This window comes from Columba livia, chromosome 20 (genome assembly GCF_036013475.1).
Source record: "Columba livia isolate bColLiv1 breed racing homer chromosome 20, bColLiv1.pat.W.v2, whole genome shotgun sequence".
NCBI classification, from domain to species: domain Eukaryota; kingdom Metazoa; phylum Chordata; class Aves; order Columbiformes; family Columbidae; genus Columba; species Columba livia.
In genome coordinates this window covers 4,082,092-4,098,195 of record NC_088621.1, presented here as the reverse complement: position 1 = coordinate 4,098,195, position 16,104 = coordinate 4,082,092, and the positions used below count along the sequence as shown (strand labels likewise).

Sequence of the window (16,104 nt, the reverse complement as noted above, 5' to 3'; positions counted from 1 at the left end):
GAGGGAATCCAGACCCAGCCCAGCAGCAGAGACAGCGAGACTGCTGGGTGCAGGTGGAGAGCAAAGGAGGAATGGTAAGTCCTTAGCACAGAAAAAGGGAAGGGATGTCTTCACAAGTCGACAGGACAGACTCAAAGAGACAAAACCAAGCAGAAGACAAACGTGAGAAGTGTGCCCTAAAGAGGGCATGAGTACCTGAGGTGCTGTAAAGAAACAGCAGGCACCTTTCAACAGAACAAAGAAGCTATGAGATAATTAATTTGGTCAAAACATGCTAAGAGCCACCTCCTGCAGCAGGAGGCTCAGCTGGGGTAGTTCTGCTTGCTTCAGATCGGCTCCCTGGCAAAGCACACCACGATCCTAAACAAAATACCGTAATCTGGCGAAACACAGAGTATCACTACCTCCTTCCAGCCGATCACGTGAAGATATTGCTTCACACAGCTTACAAGTGGATTTCTCAGAAACATGCAATATTTTCGTCTTCTCACTAATTGGGTGATAGCCTGGGGATTACAACACTTGCCCAGACCCAGGCCCAGCTCCAGACCAGCCTCAGGACTGCACACAGGAATCAAAACCGCTGTTGCAATGCACAGAACATCCCGTCCCCTCCTCTAACACCAACACTTACCGACGGGATCTAAATAAAACCAGACCAGCTGCTGAGGAGGAGCATGTTCAACAGGGACCTGCAAGGCTGAGACAAAGCGAGTTCCCTGCCAAGTGATGTTTCAAGCTACAGGGACATCAGTTATCCCCGCTGGAGTGTGCACAGCTCTGAATGCGGCACTCGGATGGCAGTTCGCAGGACGCTACTCTCTAAAAACCAGCCATCCTAGATGCCAAATAGCCTCCTAAAAGCTCTTTATTACACTTATTTTCCCAGGCTCAGCTGAGATAACCCAGGAAAACAGAGCGCTATCTTCTCACAAGACAACCACGAGCTTACTTAACATGGTGACGGAAGTTCTAATTAAAATAACGGAGCCAATCGTTCGTTATGCCTTAACACGGGTAATCCGGGTGATTCTGCTCACCTGGCCAGCAGGATCCCTTGGTATTCCTCCAGCTGCCGCATGAAGCTGGGGTTGGGCTTGGTGACGGTGCGCCGCTCCTTCACATAGTCGTACGCTCTGTCCAGGTTCCAGCCGTACTCCTTCATGGCGTAGGCGATCACCGTGGACGCCGAGCGGCTCACCCCCATCTTGCAGTGCACCAGGCACTTGGAACCGTTCTTCCTGGAGCAGGAGAAAGACAAAGAAGGTCATTAGACAGAAAACACAGCCTCTAAGAAGCTTGAGAAAACAGCAAAATTCTCTACTAGGGCATTATCAAACACATTTTGAAGTCTCTGAGATGCGAGCTGATAATCCAATTTGCAAATTGGAGCAAGACACGCAAGGAAAGTGAAGAACAATATCTTAATTTTCTTAATAGATTTTGTTACAACAGCTCTTCTGAAGTTTTTAATGACAAACTGGACAAACATTGGTTGTTTGCTGATGTTAAGACTGCTAAAGACTAATACAGCATCCCTGAACTCAGCCCAAACGGACTCCTTGTATCAAGCCGTGTTCCAAATAAAAACAGCATCTATCACACAAATGTGGCGTTCCAGTTTAGAAACACGTCCCTGGAAGGTCCTGAGCACTTTGGGGCAGCCCCAGCACAGATGCTCTGCTACTGCAAAATGTTGATGGTATATTATTTGGCTTGGCAATTGGTTGAATAAGACCAAAACTGCTCTAGTGAGCTGTGTGAAACCCCACGTATGGGGGCACTGGTAGGTGCAAATCCAGCCAAAAGCCTCAGGGACCAACCTGGCAGGTTTTTATTGATACCACCGTTTTTTAGGACTGTCTGTAGGTGGAAAACTCAACCCCCTGCTCTGTTTTTAACAGTCCTTCACCTCAGCACCTGTCCAAATGCAGGGGAATGGAAAAGATGACCTGCTGCAATTAGATGGAAGATCCTTCTGCTTTAATCCATTTTTCTTATTGAAGGCAAAGCAACCAGTGCCTTTGAGTGCAACGAGCAGCCACTGGGCTTGGTGAGTCTGGTGCAGAGCCTGAAAGGGCAGCCAGCTCTCTGCTCCAAGGAGTTAAGAAGTACTTATCTGCTGTGAAATACGAGGAGGAAAGCGATGGCCCTCCTCTGTGAGCTCCGTGTGCTGGGCAGCACTGGCACGGAGCGGGCTGAGAGAACCTTGGTTTGGCACCTTGAATTTTCTCCTTTAGGAAAGGTGCTCTGGATTGCCAGCCACGTGGAACTCCCCCGGGACAGACCGGGAGGCCACAGAGCACCCGCTGTCACGTGCCTTGACAGGCTCAGACCTCGGCTGGCGGCAGCGGGCTGAGCCTGAACCTGCATCCGAAACAGGGACCTCTGCACTGCGTGGGGTACAATGGGCTGTAACAGCAGCCTTTAGACTGCTCTAAGACTTCCTTCGCAAATCTAATTAGTCAAAACAATGCAATGCTTTTGGTGACTTAAAAAACCCAAACACAACAAGCAGACAGGACAAAGAAGGGGGTACTGTAATTGCCTGAATTTGGGAGATGATTAACCTGCACCTCACCTCATACGCTGTACCAAGGCCCAATAATTTAAACCCCAATGGCAAATATTCTGGGCAGAATAGTACTTCTGAGAACGACAACACTTCAAAATCAATATTTATGGGAATAGAATGATGTCTTTTAAAGAAACCACCTTAAATAAGTCTCTAATAACTTGTTCAAAAGAGCCAATATTCAAACAATGCTGTGAGAAACTGCAAGCACCAGTAAAGAGATGACAGACTTCTATAATGGAAATAATACTTTAAAGGCAACATATGCCAATCTGCTTTCTGAGCAGCTTTCCCTGAAGAAGGCTGCTGAATTAACTGGAGACAGCTCATATAACTGGGATGCAGTTCTCTGCAGTAAAAAGGCCCTACTTTCAGCATACCCTATTGGATTACTCACTGTGACAGCTCAGAGACCTGCACAGACGTTTCCTCCTGTTAAAGGGAAGAGTTTGCTCTGGAGCATTACGCTACAATAAATCATCTTCAGACTGTGGGCTTCACCATACAACCTTATAATGTATGGAACAACTTATGCTTATGTTCAGTTTATAAAGTTTTCCTTCTTACTTTTATTAAACTCTACTTGTTTTGTTACTGCTCTTTCCTCCCACCGGTATCTCTGCAAATCCATTGCATTTCCTAAGCACCAGGCAAACTGTTCTCTCTCCAGCACAGAAATCACCTCCTCCACTTGTCCGGACTGCGGCTGGGCAGAAACCCCTCACCAGCCCTGCCCGCCCTCGCACAAGCGCCCGCAAGAATGAAAACTCATGGAAGACAACTCCAACACTTTGACATAAGCTACACAATGGAAACGCTTTGATCCCAGGTAGGCAAGGAAGAATAGCAGTGAAGAAAATCAGTAGTAAAATATAAAATGCTTAGCGTGTTTGTTCTGAAAAGACTTACTTTGCCTTTGAGATGAATTTGTAGGTGTCATTCCAGTAAGCCAGAAGATCAGTTGCTTCTTCATCATATACCCGAATATTATGGTATTCGAAGAGCCCAGGGAAGAAGTTATCTATTTCTCGAGTCACATTTAAAATATACCGCACCCTGCATGGAAACAGACAGCAGATAAAAATGCAGAGTGAGCAGGACACAGCAAGTTCAGAGAGAGATCACAGCTGCTACACAACAGCCTTGCCTTGGCTTTGCGAGTGGCAAAACCCGAAGCATTTGAAGTTGCAGTCTTGAACATACCTCCTTGGGAATCAGAACTTGGTGCAAGGAAGCAGCAGCTACACAGGCAAAAGGTTTTGCTGAGCAATTTAAAGCCCAGTCTCTGATAAAAGGGCTTCCATCCACACTGGAAAGAAACCTCCTCAATAGTATGTCAGGTTATTCTGCTTGCTCATGTCTCTCTATTTTAAGTGCAACACTTGTGTCACAGAATCTCCTGCAAAGACTGTTCATGTTTCAACAATTTCTCAAAGCCTCTTTGTGAATCTCTCCTCCTGCTGCACCACCAACAAAGGAGGATTGAAGACATAAGCTCACAAGCAACACCAGAGTTAAACAAATGCATAAATAACTACAGAGAGATGTAACAGACAATGAGCCACTGGGAAGGATTTATTTCTTATCCCTCATTTTTCTGAAAACTGCTAGAGAAAGCATATGGTATTTAGGTACATTATATCTAGTATTTTGAGTCCTCAGGGTTACTTGTAAGATGCTTATGAGCTGGGCTCATGCTGGGATATCAGACAGAACAAGAAGACTGCAAGGGAGTGACATCCCCTCTCCCCAGCAGGTACAAAATCCCTGGCAGTCAGTACCCATCTGACCCAAGGAAACTGCAGCAGATCCTGAGCTGAATGAGAAGAGTCAATGCTATCAATGCGATCAACTCAGTTCAGCAGAGTGATTAGTTTTTTCCACTGGCTTGGCACAAATAATGATTTAGTTGCAAAATCTTGGTGCTTAGATCCACCTGGCCTAGAGAAAGGACACTCAGCTTAAGCTGGAGAGGTAGAAAGGGGCAGGAGACAGAGGAACCCATCAGTGCTGAGCCCCAGAGCTACAGGATTTTCCTTCTTCCTGGGCCCCGCTCAAAGAAACAAATGCCCTTTTACATATTCTCCTTCCTGCTGCAGCCTGGAGGTCCAGACTCCGAAGTGCCTCTGTAACGCTGAGACCTCAGCCCAGAACAACAGGCCGGAGCAGAGGGCATGGAGCCAACTACGCAGCGCCCAGTGCAGTAACTGCAGCTTTTTGCTACTTACAGCTATGAGATTGCTGCCTGCCTTTGTTCACCAAGGGGATGTCAGTCAAGGTCAGGGAACAAGATGCTTTTACTTTAGGGTGCCTGCTTGTGGGACGCAGAGTTTGAAAGAAGCAAGAGCTTGTTTAGATCTGCAAACCCTTTAGTAAGACTCAGGTTACACAGCAGGTAGGGAATAGAGTTTATTGCACAGACAAGCGTGAAGGCCAGGCTCTTGCTTTTAAGCTGATGACCTGAAGCTACTTACCCTCTGTTCTGCAAGTCTTCCAAATTGGAGGCGTTCCATTCCGATCCCTGCAGGGAAAATACGCAAAGGGACACATGAGGCAGAAGGAAGGCACAGGGACTGTCAGCAGCAAACGGGGGAAGGAAGCTGGTCAGACAAGTGTTGGAGAGCAAGGGGGCTTCTGAGCAAAGGTGAACACAGAAGAGTGGTAACAGGGTTGATGTTCACAACCTTATCTTGCTCCATTAACCAAATCTGTTCTGAAGCAACAGGCAGCTCTGCAGGCAGGAGCCCAGCATCATATGCTGGCACTTCCTGCAAACTGCTGACAAATGAACCTCGGCAGAGATGAGAACACCCCATCCTCTCCCTGGAGGCTGCTGCCAGCTCTACCCCACAGAAGGGAGACTGCCTGCGTTTAAAACCATCCAGGTGCTCTTTATACGTGAAACACCCATCTCGCACATCAAAGGCAGCAACACTATAAGCTCACTTGGATTACACCTCTTCTCCCCATCATCTCCTCTTCCAAGCCTGTGTGAACAGAGGGAAACACGCATTTAACCCTGCTGTATTTACCCTACCCCACCAGACTTAGCTTCACGTTGCCTCTTTCTGGCCAAGGAAGAATAATTTAATTCAGGCCTGGGAACCACCAGCTTCCACACGTATGGAGAACAATGCCAGAGCAGTGAAAGCCTTTTCTCCTGTCCTTTGATCCACAACCACCAACATCATCAGGTCTCTTATTTCCTGCTTATTTATTTCAGCATTCCCGAAGCGGGATCCCACACGGCTCTTGTCTCCACCTGGAAGGAAACAGTTCACGCCTCCCAGAGACCTCGCTGTACAACTTTGCCTTGCAGCACACACGCTCCTGGAACGAGCTGCTGCCCAGCGCCAGCAGCACTGCTCCTCACCGCAGATTGCTGCTTTGCACACATTAGCCACAGCCCTTCTCCTCGCTGCTGCCTGCAAGCCTCATTTTAAAGGTCTCGTTCCCATTAAACGCACTCAGAGCCAAGACTCCAAGCCCTGCAGCCTGTAACAGGTCTCCCTTTCTGGAGAACACACAGTCTGCAAAAAAAAATAATCCATTACATCGTAAGTACTTTAAGTTTCCTGGCTCTACCCCACCACAATTTCTTGGGAGCACTCGGATTAACATCCATCATCCCTTCTGAGCCATGGCACTAAGCTTAGGAGATTGGGAGAGGCTCTCTCCATTTGGAAAGACCAGCTGGGCCAAGAGCAGTGGCTTTGTTTCAAGTTGAGCCAAGCTCACAGGCTAGACAGCCCAACCAAACCTGTGTCCATGGCTTCAGGGCTGGGAAAAGCAACGGAGCGCTGACTCACCAGGAAGAGGTGCAGTCATTAGACAGGCCCCAGCAGCAACAAAAGGCAAGTAAGCAAGCAAACCATGAAAAGGCAAAATGTTTATGTTTCCTTAAGTGACTTATCTCCAGGATTCTTTGTTAAGCTCCTCTGTTCCTCCTGGATCATGTGAACTCAAGAGCTTTCCATGTTACACGAGCGTCATTCCACCTGAATCTTACACATCTCTGCCAGCAGCTCCCATCCTCAGCTGTAGTCATGCCCTTCCCAAACACACAGATACTCCAAGAACTTGGTGTGTGGGTACACTGGACAGTTAAAGCTACAAACCTGGTCTTACATCAATGGGAACAGCCCTGAAAAGTAGTCAGAATTAAGATTGTCTCCCTTCTGGCAAAGTTTAGTGAAGCCAAGAAGCCAGGCTGCTCCTGTTCAACAGCACTAGTGTCCTGGGTCTTGCTCTAGAGTGCACAACCCCAGGATGGGCCACTGTCTCCTTCAGAGCTCCTTTTAACACAGAGGAAAGTTGAGGTGTGTTTACTCTTGAATTCACTGTTAGACTTACCAAAAAGACATGATCAAATATCTGGGTGGGGCTGTCCATCTGCCCAAGGATCACTATCATTTCATTGTCAATGAACTCTTTGAACTCCCGCAGGTTACACACCATCTGCATTTCCAGCTCCGTGCGAATCTGGGTGGGGAGGAGGAACACACATGAAGGTTTTGTTCTGGCCTTTCTTCACAGCATCAAGCACAGAGCTCTCTAGTTTGCGCAACAGCACTTCCAGTGCTGCTTCCTCACCACTCACCTCTTTTGACGTGATATTCTCCAAGTCTTTCTGCATCATGATCTCCCTTAACTTGGTCTTAATTAGCCGTTCTGTGCGTTCCCGCTCAGTTGGGCTATCAGAAGAAAGCAAGAGAGTCACCAGGAGGGAAAACAAACTGGACTCATGGCGCTTTTTACACAGGTATTCTACAGACTGGATACTCTGCAGAGTCTCAGATACTCATAGTACTTCCCCCAGACTCATCCTCAGCTGGAGAGAATTCAGGTGACTGTAAAGCCCAGTTTAGATTCCCAGTTGTATATGAAAGACACCAACTGAATGCTCATAATCCAGTGTAGTCATCCAGAGAACCTCTGGTATTTGGTAAAATTTAAATTGGGAAAGCTGCATTATACTCTCTGGAGCAATATCTAAGCCTCCCCCTACCTTTCTTGGGAAGGTAACAGCTCCACAGCTCCTTACATGGAGAGGAGAGGGCAGCTAAGCCTGTGCGCATTCCTCCAGCCCCTGCTGCCAGGGGCCTTATCACCAGCTGCAAAAATAGCCCGACTAACACCAGGGGAAGTTGCAGCAGCGCAGCAGCACAGAGCTGGCTCACCCAGCAGCTTTAGAAGCAGTGACATCTCCCACCACCTTTCTGTGTCTCTGGAAGGCTGTCAGGACGGCAACTGGACAGACACGTCTCTGTTTTACTGGTGTCCAACTGGTGGTTCACAAAAATCATAGAAGTTCCTGGTCCTTTTAACCTCACTCATTATTTCAGGACTCAATTAAGAGAATGCTGTCTAGGTGCCCCAGGAAATCATTCAATTGCTGCCACTGGGGAAAGGGTGGGTTAGATAAAATTTATATATGAAAAGCTACAAGAGAATATTAACCTGACAGCCTGCCAAAACTTTTCAGCCACCCTCCTTGTACATTAAAAAACAATCAAGTGTGAAGACTTCTTCACAGCTGAACAACTGCTTAGCATTATTATTCACTCACTGAACTCCAACAACAGGAAATATCTGAGAGCATAAATCAACCAACGGCACTGTTACACTGTTAGTGAAGTCATTTCTTCTTCTGCACATCAGGCAACTAAACCCTCACACTCGGCATCACATTTGGACACAGATCACTTTGAGGTTATATGGTATCAGTACCATCGACATATACTAATTACTGGGGTTGTAAATGTTGAATGTTGATACAGCCTATATTTTGCGTTTCCAAACTGTCTCCCCATCTACCTCAGCCACTGCTTTGGACCACACAGCACCACACATCTAAGAAATTGGCTGGAGACAGCATGGGACCTCTCAACGGTCCTGTTCTACACTCGCAGAGCTCCTCAGAATTATCAGAAAACTGCACTGCTCTTTGTCCCCATTTTTGTGTGTACCAGCTGGATGCCCACAAAGATGCTGGTGAGCTCACGGTCTCAGAAGTCCATACATAAACACTTTACAGCAAAATTAACTGAGAAAGGAAAAAGGAGGACCGTTTTACTCTAAACATGTGCTCAGACACATGTCAGCGTTAAGAGCAAAGTCCAGAGAAACCTGCTCCTTCCAGGAGACACAAGGTCTGGAAACCAGAGGACAAAACCAGCAAAGAGGAAGGCTTAGGTACTAGGATACACCACCTCTCTCTCTAGTAACATTGGATTTACCTTGAAAGATCAAAGATCTGTGAGCCTAAACGCCAAGATAAGCAACCAGACTGAAAACAGAGGCTGGAGGAGATGCAAGGGAGCCCCAGGAGGGCTAAACTTCCAGAGCTGGTGTTTACCTAACCAGGGGTCCGTTTATTACCCGGAACAGGAAACTTCTCCTCATTAATACCTAATTAAGAGTAATTTCTTGTGGAATCTTTCCTTTTTTTGGAGACTGCAGTGCTTGAAGCCAAGCGCTTTGGCTCAGCGGAGCCAGACCAACTTACACATCTGTGAACAGTGCAGGCGAGTCGGGCCGGTGGGACTGGACATCTTGCATGGCATTCCACTCGTTGACCGACGACTGGTCGGAGTTGATATGGCTCTCATAGTAACTGACCCACGTGAGGAAGAGGCTCCCTGGGTAGTAATTGTTGCTCCGTGCTACCTCGCAAGCTTTATGTAAACTCTGCAGAGCCGACCTAGAAAGGGAAAAACACTTGCAGGATTATAATTTCTTCCTCAGGCTGGTATTGAGCACAAAGCAGCAGCCGAATCCAGGATGCTGCTCACGTCCCATCAGTTGGTACAAACTCAGTGCTATATGTGACAGCCCTGAGCAGGAGGCTGCCCCCAAGGAGGTGAGTAACCACACGCTGCAAGAGCCTCTGCATCTTAAGCGTGCCAAGACAAGCCTGGATAGCAGCAAAGGTGCCCACAATTCAGAGGACACCTGTGTCTCTGGCTCTAAGAACTGCTACAGCTGCCTAAGCCATCACTAAGATGCAGGGAGTTCTTGTTCAAGGCAGGGTGCTCTGACAGCTCCTACTGCAGGGGCAAACACCCAGGAGTGAGACACAGAGAGCTGCACAATCGAGAGCTGAGGACTTGACTTTACTGAGCTGTTCAGGTGTTCTCCCTCCCTCACTGCACCAGTGATGTCAGAAGTTTCTTCAGCTGCTGCTGGGAAACAAATCCCCCTCTCCTATTTTTAGCTTGTTTCAAATCTTTGACTGGGATCAGAAGGATCCAGGTCAAAATCACTGGTGTGACACAGTAGCATGACACCCTGACAGGGGATGTATTTCTGCAATGCAAAGCAGCTTGTGCCAGAAATACTTTGATGGCCACTACATTCTTACACGAACCACCCTAAAAGGAATGAAAAATGCAGGCAGCTTCTCTTTCCTTCTCGCTATCACAATGAACATGCCTCACTGGAGACAGAGACTCCTAAAATATGCACAGTGGGTATTTCCTTATTTACGACAAATAAAAAGAAACATTTCAAACACATGCTCAAGGCAATTCTGCTTCGCAGGGATTCAGCAGCCCCTTGCAAGGAAAATTCCTTCCTGCCCCCAGCTGAGCCCAAGGTGCAGCTGCAGCAGAATTATAAACTCACTGCTGTATACCAGCACTTGCATGGGTTTTTTTTTCCTTTGGTATCAAACTTCCTTCCCTGTCTCTGAAGGAGACTTCTGGCTGCTTGAGTAGGTCTCAAGATACCAATAACGCAAAGCAACACCTGGCTTTTTAAAAGCTCAAGCAGCCAAAACACCTTGGAAAAAGGATCACTGGGACAGATTATAGTAAGTACTCACCACATCGCCTGTACAGACACTGGCTTGAATATATGAACCCTGTTATCTGTCGATACGCTGAACCCTCTGGAGAGAGGAAAAGAGGCACAGTAAAAATGTGTCCCGAAAGCCAGTTTTCAGTTAATAACTGATAGTCTGTAGCATGTTAGAACAGCAGAGGACTAGCCCTATGCACACACTGAGTTCAGCTAGCAAACAGATCAAAATAGCGCACTAAAAGCTCTAAGATAACTTCTTTAAGCAGCTGCTGTTTGGGAACGAAACTAAGGCGGTGGGATGGTGCTGGGCTGTGCTGTTTACCTTGGCAACACAAATTCAGTGCCACAGCTGGGAGCAACAGAGTCCAGCTAAAGTGATCCTGGGGCAGCTACCAAGGAAAGAAAAGTCATTCCACGCACTGCACTGGACAGCCCTCGTAACTGGCCCCAACAGGAGGCTGCAAGTCAGGTGTCTATTTGGCAGAGAAACACCATTCTTATTTTATGTTCTGCTGAACACTGCCTGCTGCAAGCGTGATGGAGGAACGCATAATAGGATCCCTTTAAGGAGCTTTCACTACACACCCACTCACCAGTGAAAGCTCCTTTACGCCAGCTTAAACACACAGACAAGCCACTGTCTCGGTGCGTGTTTATTCACAGATAAGTCAATTATTGGTCTTTGCTGCTACAATCACTGTGATTTAGGGCCTTTGAGCCTCCTAACCCGATACAGGTCAAAAGCAGCAGGTCTGCTGGACCCAATCGCTTGATCCTTCTCCATACACCGTGCTGTAATCTCACACATTGACTCAGGACACAGAACAGACACTCACCCATCCCCGTCCAGGTGGATCAAGGTGTCGCTCCACAGCGGCAGCACCAAGCCCATTGTGCAAGTGCTACTGTAGTAAGAAAGAGACGGTCAGCCCATCTACCACACCACCATGTTATCATTCTAGTTTCACAGCAATGGTTGAGTGATTTTGTTCCCATTAGAAACAAACAAACAGAAAAATCCCACTGTTGCTTCAGAGACAAAGAGTGCCTGTGTTGTTCTACAGGTGTCTGGCAAGGATCATCACCCACAGGGTACAGGAACATTCTTTCAGGCAAGCTTAAAGGGTCAACACATGCCCAGGAGAAGAGCAAACAGGACTCGGGAGCAGCAAGCTGTGTGTGGAACGTCAGAGGGGGCTCGGAGTCTCCAGTCAGCTCAAGGCTTTCTCTACAGATTAGTCCCTCTCAGGCTCAAGCGGTTTGGTTCCAGCTCTGATTTTGCAATCCACAGCTTTGTTTTCTTGTTTGTCCCTCAGCCACAGCTGCTGGGACCTGGGATAGGTACAGTGTCACAGCAGGGTGACCGGCAGCACGGCAGGTTCGCGGTCACAGCCTGTCACCCGCTGGTGACTCCTGCCCCTTCTTCACCCTCCCACACCCCGAGGGTGAGCAGGACAGGAGCTCAGACAGACACCTCTTGGCAACCCCGCTCCTCTCTCAGCTGCTCCGACCTCTTTGCCCTCACGGTCACCTGCTTTCTGTGAGGCTGAGCAAAAAGCCAAGTTAAAAGCAGAAATCAAGCGAAAGAAAACAGGCAGCGGTGGGGGAACCCCAAGAAAACCTGTGCCAGGTTGTCAAATGAAAAAGCTGAATGTCTTAAAGTTGTCAAATAAACCATATTCAAATCATCAACTTGAAAAAGAACCGAATTTAACCGCTGCTACGTCTAATGCTTTGCACTAATTCTCTCAAATTTCCACAAGACTCAATACCCCCAGTCTCTGCAGCTCATGAGAAGTGGGGGAAGAGGGCGAGACTCGAGGCTTCAGAGGGTCAACAGACATGAAGCCCCGTAAACGCACATGCCTCGCAGCGACTGGTGCTCAGCGCAGGGAGACATCGCAGCACGCAGCTATTTCTGTTGACAACATGAGATGAGCTCATGGAAAGATGTGTTTCTAAAAGGCTTCCCAAGGTGGCCAGGGTATTTTTAGTGATACTGTTCAGCAAGCGCTTATCAGAGACCATAGCAACAAGTCTACATTGAGTTATAAATACCAAGTGGGCTAGGGGAGGGTGTATCAGACTGACCATCCAGAATCTCAGTAACTCTAGCAGAAAGCTAAAATGACCCTGCTATGTTATTAGAGGCTGAATACCAGCGAGCTCTCAGTTATCAAAGGTGGCTGTGCTGGTATATCACAGCCAACAGCAACCTCCAAACTCACACCAACCTGTGCAAGGACAAGTTATTCTTACCCTACTGCAAGAGCATCTCCGAGCTACAGCTGGGCACATGTGCCAGGGAGCAGGATCCAGGGGCAGCATCAAGCTGGTCCCCCTTTGTGGCAGGCGTCACTTGAGCTAAGCACCCAAATCAAGCCACTTGAAATGAGGCATGGTGGCTGTTGTGATCGGCAGGCTGTGTGGAAGGCCATTTCTTAGCAGCTTAACAGCTCAAAAAGATTTTCTAGTGACCCTGATAACTACTTGAAAGTAACTCATTCCTGTAGCAGTTGTGCTAGAACAGATCATGTGTATGAAACCTTCTAAAATGGTGCAAATATCCAGGTGTTTCTTTACCTGCATAGTCCAATACTAATTTACGACCCTTTAAAAGAGCCACGTGCCCCCTGCCCTCTCCAAAGTGCCCAGTGCCCCTTTTTAAACCCAAAGCTTTTGCCCGTGAAGCTGCTGGGGTGCTGCCTCCTGGCTTATAGTCACTCCAGCAGCAAAAGCTGCTTCCCAGCCACATTCTGCAGCTGTTTGGACAGGTCAGCAGCAACTTCAATTAATGAAGCAAAAGCACTAAACCCTGATGACATGCTGATGTCTGAGGAGCGCACATGTTGTGCAAGACCTGCCATCAGCAACCCTGACATTCTGGTCAGGCCCTTTGTGCCATGACGTGGGCAAGGGCCTTCCTCACAGTCAATTTCTTATTAGCTGCTCTGCTGAACCCTGATGTGCAGCTTCTCTAATTGCAGCTTTTTCTCTCGTTGCATGCAAGTTGTCCTTGTTTCTGGTGTGCAGATGCAGGGCTTAGGGACTTCACCATTTAGACACACTTGAGGGCACTTAACGTCCTCACAGCAGCCTGAGACTCAGAGGAATGGAGAAAACACTGAGCTGTGCAGTTGCCTTCCCATTTGTCACCTCCTTTAGAGAAATAAAAAGGGTACTGTGGATCTCAGGAAAGGTGTTAGGCTGGAAAATTTGAAGCAGTCTGTCCCCAGAAAGCACGGACACCAGACAGTGGTTTCTACACTCGACATGTGGGTGAACACAAGCACTTCCCCCACCTGGACGCTGTGAGTACCTGTCATTGGAAGAGAAATCCATGCCTAGGACAATGCTCTCTTCGGTGTCTTGTCTGCCGTTGGTGGACACCACCACCATGTATCTAGTGCGGTTCTGGTAGGTACTTTCCAGTCTTACAGCCTGAGGAAAGGAAGGGGAGAGATAAGCAGTGCAGTCAGCAAAACACACACAATTTGTTTGACAAGCCACCTTTTCATGCTGAGTGCCAGGCGCAGAAGCAGTGATGCAGTTTGCACTAGTATGGATGGTCCGTACTCCTCAGCTGGCATTGAAAGTACTCTTCACCTCTCCGAGGGCTTTGTCCAAAGAGCTGGAGCTTTCCTTTAAGCTACTGTGTGCTGCAACAGCTCCAACGAGACTTCCCACCAACTTCCCAGACAGCTGGAGAACCAGGATCTAATTGACACGTGGTTCCCTGCTGGTCCTCTGCATTTTTCTAGCAGCTCCCCAGTGCAGAAGCAGCACGACTGCCTTACAGCTGGCAGGATTTCCCTGTTCCTAGGGTGTACCCATGGCTGGATATGGATTGCTCAGAAGAGGTAACAAGTCAGGCTTCATTGCTCCTACCACAAACATGTGCACCCCAGGGCCAAAAGACAGACCTAGCAGGATGCCTGAATTTCACCCCAAACTCCCCCAAATATCCAATACTGACAGCGTTCAGAAAGCGGCTGTGCAACTAAGTTGTGGGCATCACACCAACACTGAAGCTCCTGAAAGGCTACAATGAAGCCTGATGCTCCTCCAGAAGCCACGAGGAGGCGAGAACTGAAGTGACTCCAGCAAGACTTGGTACAGCCAGGCTGCTGGTTAGTGAGGAGCCCGGGCAAGGAGCCCAGCAGGTTTTGCCTATGAACATCTGCAGTAGGCAGTCTTGCAACACTTTTTGGACTCCATTCCAAGCCATTTGCAGTTATTTCAGTCACAAGATCCCAACTAAAGAAACTAGGACATCCCTAGAAAGGAAGTGTCTTAATTTTGTATACTAAATCCTAACTTTGGACAGCCTAATCCAGCCCCAAGACACTGGCTGGTTTCAGTGTTTACCTTAGTGTTAAACTGCTTCTTAGACTTCGAGCAGAGCCTACAGAGAGCAAACATGGGCAAGAAGGAGCCGTCACCTGCCTGCTGCAATGGGACCCAGTTGCTCAATTCCCCATGACCCAACGGTTGAAGGTCGAAGCAGAGTTTGACATCCTTCGCAAACTGAACCCGAAATACCTCAAACACCAGCAGCCCTCCTGACCCACTGCTTGAGTAGACACTTCTTGGTGGCTCACAGGAGGTCATGGCTCAGAACAGCTTACCAGTCATTTTATCCTTAAAAAAAAAAAGCTCACAAAATAACTATTGTGTGGGATCTTTCAATAGTCTGCTTTTCCCAACACGTTCCTTTAGTTCTTTCTAACTTGGTCTTGAGGCCAGAATGGCACCTTCTAGCTCAGAGGAAGCCTCCTCTGACCTCCTCACACCTCACTTCTCAATTAGCCAGTAATTCTAGGCCACAAGATGTGGCAGAGTCCACCACAAAGCTTAAAACAGCACACGGCAGTGGGAACAGAGCTCGCCGTTTCACTGGAGGGCTCTACCGCAGGGGACGATGCTGAGAGCGGCAGGGAAAGCTTCCCAGTGGCGTTGCAGGGAGCAGCAGCTCTAGTGACAAGGGTGGAACAGCAAGTGCAGGCAGGAGATGGTGCTGACTTCTAGACTTGTCCAATGGGACTGAAGGCGAACAGAAACTACCCAGATGCTGACGCCAGCAGACAGATGTGCTCTGTACAGCAATAGAGACTGTGCCCCACCCCATCTCTTTAGGATAAGTCATGCTAAAACCAGCCTTGTTTTCGTTCTTGCTCCTTGAGTCACTGGGATTCCTTTGGAAACACGGAGGATCAAAGTGGTCAGGGCTTCAAGGTGGAAAGAGCCAAAGACAGTTGTTTCTACAACTAACCACTGGTAGCAGAACAGAAAGGGTGCTCTTCAACCTAGAAGAGCAAGCAGTCACCAAGGTCTTGGTGGTTAATGGCATTATCTACAGTAGGAACCAAACCTCAAACAGAAACAAAGACGTACAGGTGAACAACAGCTGCCCTGTGTCTTGGGCATCCACACATGAGCTCTGTTCTGCTTCTCTTGAGGACAGTCCAGCAACAAGAGGATTAACACAATTTAATTTACTTCACTAAAGCAACTTGGCCAGCAGTAATGGGAGATGTGGTCTTAGCACAAGACCCTTTAGAACAGGGCTAGACAAGCAGTGGCCAAAGGTCACGTTGCTTCTAGTCACTATGGTGGGACTTTCCAAGGACCACTTAAGAGACCCCACTGATCATATACTGGTATAATTGCTCTCATGGAAGGCTAAAGAAAAATCTGCCGATAGCTCCAACAGAAACAAGAGTTGT

The 16,104-nt window shown here is 48.0% G+C and overlaps 1 protein-coding gene across 5 annotated transcripts in view; it reads right to left on the bottom strand.

Moving 5' to 3' along the window:
- Positions 1 to 16,104, bottom strand: part of SSH2 (slingshot protein phosphatase 2) — an 85,781-nt gene that overhangs the window by 10,895 nt on the left and 58,782 nt on the right. For 3 of the 5 annotated variants that reach the window (XM_065036824.1, XM_065036826.1, XM_065036828.1), the window contains 9 exons: positions 13,698 to 13,819; positions 11,215 to 11,283; positions 10,401 to 10,466; positions 9,084 to 9,278; positions 7,176 to 7,269; positions 6,929 to 7,057; positions 5,050 to 5,096; positions 3,485 to 3,631; positions 1,041 to 1,241 (listed from right to left, as the gene is read on the bottom strand). In XM_065036824.1, coding sequence (XP_064892896.1) covers positions 1,041 to 1,241; positions 3,485 to 3,631; positions 5,050 to 5,096; positions 6,929 to 7,057; positions 7,176 to 7,269; positions 9,084 to 9,278; positions 10,401 to 10,466; positions 11,215 to 11,283; positions 13,698 to 13,819 — 1,070 coding nt within the window. The remainder of the gene's footprint in view (positions 1 to 1,040; positions 1,242 to 3,484; positions 3,632 to 5,049; positions 5,097 to 6,928; positions 7,058 to 7,175; positions 7,270 to 9,083; positions 9,279 to 10,400; positions 10,467 to 11,214; positions 11,284 to 13,697; positions 13,820 to 16,104) is intronic. The other 2 variants (XM_065036825.1, XM_065036827.1) reach the window with 1 other exon arrangement.